This window comes from Ahaetulla prasina, chromosome 10, assembly GCF_028640845.1.
Source record: "Ahaetulla prasina isolate Xishuangbanna chromosome 10, ASM2864084v1, whole genome shotgun sequence".
Lineage (NCBI taxonomy): Eukaryota > Metazoa > Chordata > Lepidosauria > Squamata > Colubridae > Ahaetulla > Ahaetulla prasina.
The window spans coordinates 4,555,279-4,563,168 of record NC_080548.1 but is presented as its reverse complement, the minus strand read 5'-3'; the positions used below and the strand labels follow the sequence as shown (position 1 = coordinate 4,563,168).

General features: G+C 49.4%; 1 protein-coding gene across 1 annotated transcript; it reads left to right on the top strand.

Moving 5' to 3' along the window:
• Positions 1–4,334: 4,334 nt before the first annotated feature.
• On the top strand, positions 4,335–7,528 carry MARCKSL1 (MARCKS like 1). Its single transcript, XM_058196006.1, has 2 exons — positions 4,335–4,753; positions 6,054–7,528. The coding sequence occupies exons 1-2, from the start codon at positions 4,664–4,666 to the stop codon at positions 6,699–6,701; spliced, it is 738 nt and encodes a 245-aa protein (XP_058051989.1). The 5' UTR covers positions 4,335–4,663; the 3' UTR covers positions 6,702–7,528.
• The last annotated feature ends 362 nt before the right edge of the window (positions 7,529–7,890 follow it).

The window sequence follows — 7,890 nt, the reverse complement described above, 5'->3', positions numbered from 1 at the left end:
AACATAGTCAAAATGCCAGGCATTGGGGGAGCTGCTTAGGCTCAATCAATAAATCAACAAGGCAGGGCACGGACACTTGAGGCTTTAGCTTCAACTTCTATCAACCACCTAAAGTTGGTGCTCTCCCTCCCTCCCTCCCCACTTCGGACTGAAAATACAAGTTATTTAGAGAGTGGCAGAAATCAGGAGGCCAGAGACACCAGATGTTTGACTAGGTATCACCGCTCTCCTATGGACTCTACAAGTGTTTCTCAACCCTGGCAATTTGAAAATGGGTGGACTTCAGTTCCCAGAATTCCCCACCCAGGATGCAGAATTCCCCAGTTTGCCTGCTGGGAAATTCTGGGAGTTGAGGTCCATGTATCTTAATAAGGTTGAAAAACATGGCTTAAATCATGTCTCCTCTTGCGTGAGTCAAACACAGAGGCATTTCACATACTACGCTGCAGAAATGATTGTTATTAGACAGTTCTGGGATTAGAGTTTTTAATATCAGCTGGGGAGTTTACACATCTTAAGATAGCCAAGGTTGAATTGCACTGCTGTCTCAAGGACTTACCCTAGAGCTGATCCAAAGTTTGCACCAAGCCAATTCACTAAATACAAACTTTTGTATACCATTCAGCTGTCTGGATTTTGTTGGTACTCCTGCAATGCCTAATCTGCCCTTCTTTGAGGATCAAATGGATTTAAAGAAATTAGGCAAAATCATCCAACAATCCTCTTGTCAATTCTCTTCTTGTTTTCAACTGTTTACTGGCAAACTAAATATGGGAAATTATTTTGGCAAAAAACGCAAACAACTTTGTAAGGTCTGACAAGAATAAATGTATTGAAATCAGGTCTCCCATTTTATCCAGAAAGATAATGCTTCTCTTAAAATCTTCCTTCTGTGGAAATGTCATTTTTAATAGGAATATTGACGTTTCACTTGATATTTTTCCATAAAATATATGAATACATATCCATATGCCCACACTTCCAAAATTCTTTTTTTTCATCTGCTTGTGGTTTTGTCATTTGTCATTTTCATTTAATTTCTGGCTTGATGGTTTGTTGTAGCTGCACTTGATCCAGGCTGCCCCTGAAGGAGATAGAATGGCACATGTGCTGAACCCATTGGCATTGTGTTGCTTCTGTTGTTGTTCACACTTTGTTGAAGTTTGCTTATGGTGTCCTCTTCTGAGTATGCAGATCTGACAGAATCTGACATTTGGGCCATGTCTTCGCCATCTATCATCACCTTTTTACCATGGAAAGCAGTGTTTCTCAACCTTGGCAACTTTAAGATGGGTGGACTTCAACAGCTATGCTGGCTGGGAAATTCTGGGAGGTGAAATGTACCAATTTTAAAGTTGCTAAAGTTGAGAAACACTGATGTGTACTGTGTGTATGATGTATCGCAGTGGTTCTCAACCTGTAGTTCATGGACCCCAGTGGGGGTGTGTGTGATGTGATCACAAGGGGTCCGCAAAGGCTTGAAGAAATGTTATGATTTAAATCTTGAGGGTCCGTGGTGACAAAAGGTATTTAAAGAGGGTCCGTGGTGAAGAAAAAGCTGAGAACAAAGTATTGCATACTTTGTTATTAAGCATAGCAATGGGGTCCGTTAAAAGCCATCATGACATCACCTGCCTCTAACATCAATACACAAGTAATGGCAATTTGGCCATTTGTGCAATGACATCACGATGCAGTTATATTTTAAAATTCATCTCCGAGTGGAAACCCCCTATGGCGTTTTAGCAAAAAATTAAAAAATAAACATAGGATTTATGGTTTTTATGAACAGAGAGAACAGATTATAGATAGAAGAGAGACATGTTGTAAATATAATGAAATGGGTAAATTTATAATTGTCATAACTGCTGTAAATATCAGAAACCTCTTCTTTGTTATCTTATTTCTATTTTTCCTTTACTTTTTCTTGCATTTTAGCTTCCTCCCTCCCTCCCTCCCTCCCCTTCTCTCATATTAGTTTTTATCTTTAAAAAACTCTTTTAATACAATTGTAAAAAAAGAATTATTATCTCCAGGGTGCGTCAGAAACATCAAGATGGTGGCTACAATCACACACTCAAAACCCTCCTGTCTTACATGGCTTGCACAGCAGGGCTAGGGCTTTGATTGCCCAGCTATGATCACTATCCCCACTTTTTCGGAGCCCCACCCTATGGATGTCCCTTGAAACCATTTTTTTTTAGGGAGGGAGAAAGCTTGTGAAAGATACTGAAGCTCAACCCCAGCATCTTTCATCTCTCGAAAGCCAGAAGAGTTGCCTCTTCTCTTGGACCTCCAAGGGCTCCAATGGAAAGGACCCAACCGAAGGAAGCAATTCAATTCACTTTGTTCTCTTCCAGCCCAAGACACAACCTGATTGAGAACAGTAAAAGGCCCTCTGTTGTTTTGGGGTTCTGGGTTCTGGCCTTGATCTGGTGAAGCTGCTCTCTGCCCTGGCAACCTAGGTCCCAGCAGCAGGAGAAAGGGGTCAGAAATACAAATGGCCCACTCACTCCATGGCTCTCCTGTGCCCTAATGTGCCCCTCTGTGGGGGTGGGCGGGGGAAGGGGTCGGGTGTTGCAAGACTGTCCTTGGAGTGGAAGTTAATCAGTTTCCACTGGTAATCTAATCAACTAAATCACAATGAGGTCACGTTCTCTCACCTTCACAGAAGAGTCTTAAACCCTTCCTTAAACCCCCCACCCTCACCCCACCCCATTTCATACCCAGCCCCAGGGTAAAAAAGAAACAGGACAGTCTTGCCAAGAGGCTTCATGTATGGTGTGCAGACAAGTAAATTCTTACGAAACTGACAACAACTCAAAGTGAAAGCGGTACAGTATTTTACACCCTGAGAGTAAATACTGTACAAAGGCCCGGGAATAGATGCATCAGAAAGCAAAAATTCTCACTTCCAAGCACAACCAACGCCCCCAGGAAACTCACAAATAAAGATTAGGGCTTTAAGGAAGTTCCCTTAATTAACACTTGAAAGCTACACCCACTCAAATCTTCTCTCCGGCTTTTTCAAGGGAAAAAGAGCTCTTCTTCCTCCCTTGCAGCCAGAAACAATCAAATAATATCAACAGCAGGTAAAGACATCCTTTAAATGTTTAAAATTTTAATATGTTGTCATTTTTGCAATGGTTACAAGGTGGGAGTCAGGAAAAAAGTACAATGGTACTCGGCCAATTGGTTCCGGGAGACACGATGAGTACCAAACAAGTTTCCCCATTAAGGAATAATATAGTGAATCACCAGAGAGCAGACACCAACAAGTTCTAGCATGTGTATTGAGTATCAAACGAATGGTGAATACCAGGACAAAATTTTCATGTCAAAATAAGTTGAGTACCAAATTCGATGAGTTTCAAAGCAGCTGACTACTAAGGTAGCACTGTATGTGCGTGGATAGGGCCTGATTAGCCAACGGGAGCACATAAAAGAAAACACAACACACACATTATTCCTAACTATACCCACTAAACTTAAACTCCAGCTTGTTCAGCCCATTATTATTGTGGTGACAAATATCCATGAAAGATCTAATCTTTTCCACTTATTTTGAAGGGATGAACCCTCAGCAGCACTTCAAGAGACAGATCTGATCCAAAAAGTTGTACATCATTCACACTCAATGGAAGTATACGGATTAAAATCAGCCAGTACAAATTTATATCCCACCTTCTGTGCTACCAAATTGGCATTTTGTGAAATTCTAAAAATGAAGTCCTAATAGCAGCTCAGTACTTACTTTCTTAACTGAATGCAGAACCTTCAAATTTAAGCCAGAAAGCAAAATAAGCAAAACACACATTGAAAAAGGCAATTAAGGCAATTGGCCCTTAAGAAAGTAAGGTGCAATCATCCCGCTAAGCCATCCTGGTTTGCACGTGTTCAGTTCAGGATGCTACGACGCAAAGTCAACCATTGTGGGTTGTCAATAATTTAGACTTCAACCTGTTCTGTCAACCCAAGCGGAGCGTCTTTCATTCGCCAAACCATGTTGAGCAAACCTTATCTGCATCTTTACAGTAGCGTCAACATGGGGGGGGGCAGAGGGGGGGCCCGCGGGGATATTCACATCCCCGGCGAAGGAGGAGCGGAATCCTAAGAGGGCCACGTGGTCGGGCCCGGGCCCTGGCCCGCCTACACCGACCTTGATTTACCAGGAGCCACCCCAGAACGGGAGGCACCGAAGCGCACTCTGCACATGCTCAAGCGCACTGGCTCAAGCGCTCGCTTCTTTCCTGCGACGGGAGAGAAGCCGGGGCTGCTCAGGCGCTACCCCAGCGAGGGTCTCCGTGGCCGCGCCCTGCAGCGCCCCCGCCCCGGCGAGCCGAGAGAGAAGCCCCCCGCCCCTGGGCGCCTCCCCCGGGCGGGTCTTTGGCGGCCGGCTCCGCCCCCGCCCGTGCGGCAGCCTTATTAGCCGCCGCTTTTGCGCACCAGGCTCAGTGCAAGCGAAGCGCGCGCGGGGTTTTGCGCGGAGGCTGCAACGGCTGAGCCTGGGATCCGAGCGAGCCAGCGACGCCCCGGCCGCGGCGCCTCCTGGGCTGGCTTCACCGCGTCGCGTCCCTTGAGGCGGCCGGGGCTCCTTCCCGTCTTGCCCTGCCCGGATCGCCGCCTGCGCCTCTCCGCCCGTCTCGCCAGCAGCCGCGCCGCCATGGGCAGCCACAGCTCCAAGGCCGCCAAGGGGGACGTGATGGCCCAGGACGCCGCCGGCGACGCCTCGCCCTCCAAGTCCAACGGCCAGGTGGGTCTGGGGCGCGCGCCCGGCCAACGGCCATTCTTCCTTCCCCGCGCTGCCTCTGGGGGCAGCCCGCCCGAATCCGAGTTGGGCGCGGCAGCCTCTCGGGACGCTCGCCCGAAGCCCGCCAGACGTGCCTCGCCGGCGCCCAGCCTGGAGCGCTGCAAGGCGCGCCTTTGTTCGACGCTGAGCCTTGGAGACGGAGCGCATCCCCCGCCCTCCCTCCCTCCCTCCCTCCCACCCGACGGGGAACAAAGGAGGGCCCGCTCCGCTTGGTCCCGCCGCTGCATTGCGCGCATTCCCGGGCGGGGGCGGCGCACCCGGGCTATCGTGGCGCTGCGTGCAGGCGGCGGAGAAGAAGCCCCCCCCCTCCGCCTTCCGCCCTTTTGCAAGGAACCTCGAACCGCTATTTTTCCCAAGAGGGGCGGGGCGCTGGACTGGACTGGGGCGCTTCAGCCTCGAAGGGACCCACGAGCGGGAGGCGGTTGTGCTAACGTGGCCCTCCCCGTGGCTCCCCTCCCTCCGGCCCCTCTCCGACGCAGCGAGCGGCCCAATGGCGAGGCTTTGCATCGGGAGGGAAAGGAGCCCCCCCACCCCCCACGGCCGCCTTTTTGACCGGAGTGGGGATTCCCGGCCGCGGCGCCGCTCCTGCACAGTCGCCGCCGCCGCCTCCTCCTCCTCCTCCTCCCCCCGGAGCGCAGCGTTGGCGCTGCAACCCAGGCGGGCCGCGGCGGGAGTGGCGTGCCCCCTAGCGGCGGCGCGCGGCATGTTCGCTTTCTCGGGGAGAGACGTTTGAGCCGCCTTCCACAAAAGGAGACCCAAAGCGGGATTCGGGGACAAAGTGTTGCGCTCCGCCTGTTAACCGAGCGCGAACACGGAAAAAGATTGTATCAGCCGTGACCTCCTCCGGTCTGAACAGTGCAGATCATCTCCCGATGGGAGTTGGATGACGGGAGTTTTGTAGTGTGGCACATGTGAATGGAAGGAAAACCAAAGTCCCGTTTGCAGCCAGGTGTCTGGAAAAAATAAATCCAGACCTTCAGTCGTTTTTCTGCTGCTCAATATATTGGGTAAAGCCAGTTGGGTTGAATGCTGGGTGCAAGCCCAGAAAATGCATTAATTCAGTACTCGGGTTATGTGTTGTGCGAGGGCAGTCAAGGTTGTGTTATTGCCAGTGTTTATCCCTTGGACTGTGGGAGGTGAGTTTTCACATGCAACTGGGGGGGCGGCAGCTGGGGGGGGATACACAGATGCTGAGCTTCTTTTTCAGAGCTGTAACTGGTGTACCTTTTCTTTACTCCTCCAGGAAAATGGCCATGTGAAAGTCAATGGGGACGTGTCCCCTAAAGCCGATGGGGAGGTGAGCTCCCTGAATGGCAGTGGCTCAGCAGAGGCCCCCAAGGAGATTGCCAAGGCCGAGATGGGCAGCGGAGATGCCATAGAGCCAGCCCCAGTGGCTGAGGGTGAAGCCAAACCTGATGGAGCTGCTTCCTCCAGTGCTTCCAAGCAGACTCCCAAGAAGAAGAAACGGTTCTCATTCAAAAAATCCTTCAAGCTGAGCGGCATTTCCTTCCGGAAAGCCAAAAAGGAAGCCGGAGACGCTTCGGCCACCTCCTCTCCCAGCGAGGAGCAGCAGGGGAAGGCCGAAGCAGTGGAGGCTGAGGACCAGTCAGCCACTGCTGCCACCGAGGAAGGGGAGCAGGCCAGTGTGCCCCAAGAGGAGGCTGCGGCCACAGAGGAAACCCCTGCCGCGGCCTCTGCTCCCGACAATGAACCGGTGGCCAAGCGGCAAGATGGCAGTGAGGGGCCAGCAAAGGAGGAGGAACAGCCACAGCAGCTGCCTTCCAGTGAGAGTCAGGGGGATGTAAAGCCAGATGAGACCTCAAAATCTGCAGAAGTGGAGCCTAGCACTGCGGCTGCGGCGGCTGCTGTTGCTGAGCAGAAAGAAGAATAGAGCTGACTTAGCTGCCCACCTCCTGCCCATCAGAAAAAGACTTGTCTGTGCCATCCTTCCAATCCCAACAATCCCACAGAACTACTGCCTTGACCACATGCCCGCCACACACACAGGCCTTCTGCATTGAGCCACCAAGCTTTGTCCCTTCACAGTGTCCCCCTACACAGTGAAGAAGAAGAAAAAAACTGACTTGGCCCAGAGGCCATCAAGCAGGAGTTCTAAAGCCCCTCTTAAAACTATATAAAACTATATGGAGAGATCCTGGACAGAAACTGGAAATTGCTCCATTTAATGAGACTCCAGCTATTAACACCAAGTTCCTTTTCCCCTCAGATCTTCTGTTTCTACTAATCTTCAAAAGCAGCTTTTCTTTTTCTCCAAAAAGTCCAACAAACCAGCAACAACTGACCTGTTTTTCAAAACTGATATTCTCTCTCGGTTTACATTCCTGGTTCTGACTTCATTTAAAAATATTTTGTGCTTTTTATAGAAACAACCATTTAAAAAGCTAATCTGGTTAGTTTTTTATAATGTCTTGCTCTTGGCTTTAAACCATAAAGCGTGTAAGTCCACTGCGTTTAATTTGACATCAGAGGGAGAACTACTTTGGGTTTATTTAGGGATGGGGGAACCCTTAGGGAGGGGGTGGGAGAGGGTTGAGGGTGAGGGCTGGCTGTATGATGTGACTTTAAATTTTCATTTCCTTGTCTTTGTAAATAATTTTTTAATGACCCTACTTCTGATCTGCAGTTTTCTAACTCCTAAACAAAGTTGTATGGGTCTTATTGTAACATTTGAAAAGAATAAATGGTGACCCCTTTATGGATCGGAGTTGGGTCCTTTTCTCTAGTAGTTGGCCAAGTGGCCAGTAATTGGGTAGCTCCATGTTTTCTCAGATATCCCTTCTCTTGGAATGCTGGTTTCTCTTTCTGTATTCTTCAATGAAAGTTGAAGTATTTGGAGGGCACTTGTATTCCCCAGAATTGAGGCCAAGAAGAAATGGCTTATGCCCATCACAAGTCACGCATAGATTTACTCCATTAATGCATTCAAGCTACATATCGGGAGACAGCCAGAACCTTCCGTGACAAATTGTCTTAGAAGCCCTAAGCTTCAGGACGGATCTGGGTAGAGTCTTAATCATGCATGCCGCTTTCTTTCATAGTCTAGACACAAATCTATCTGT

Coding starts and splice junctions, on each gene's coding strand:
- MARCKSL1 (XM_058196006.1), top strand. CDS start 4,664: ATGGGCAGCCACAGCTCCAAGGCCGCCAAGGGGGACGTGATGGCCCAG. Junction 4,754..6,053: donor CCTCCAAGTCCAACGGCCAG/GTGGGTCTGGGG, acceptor TTACTCCTCCAG/GAAAATGGCCATGTGAAAGT.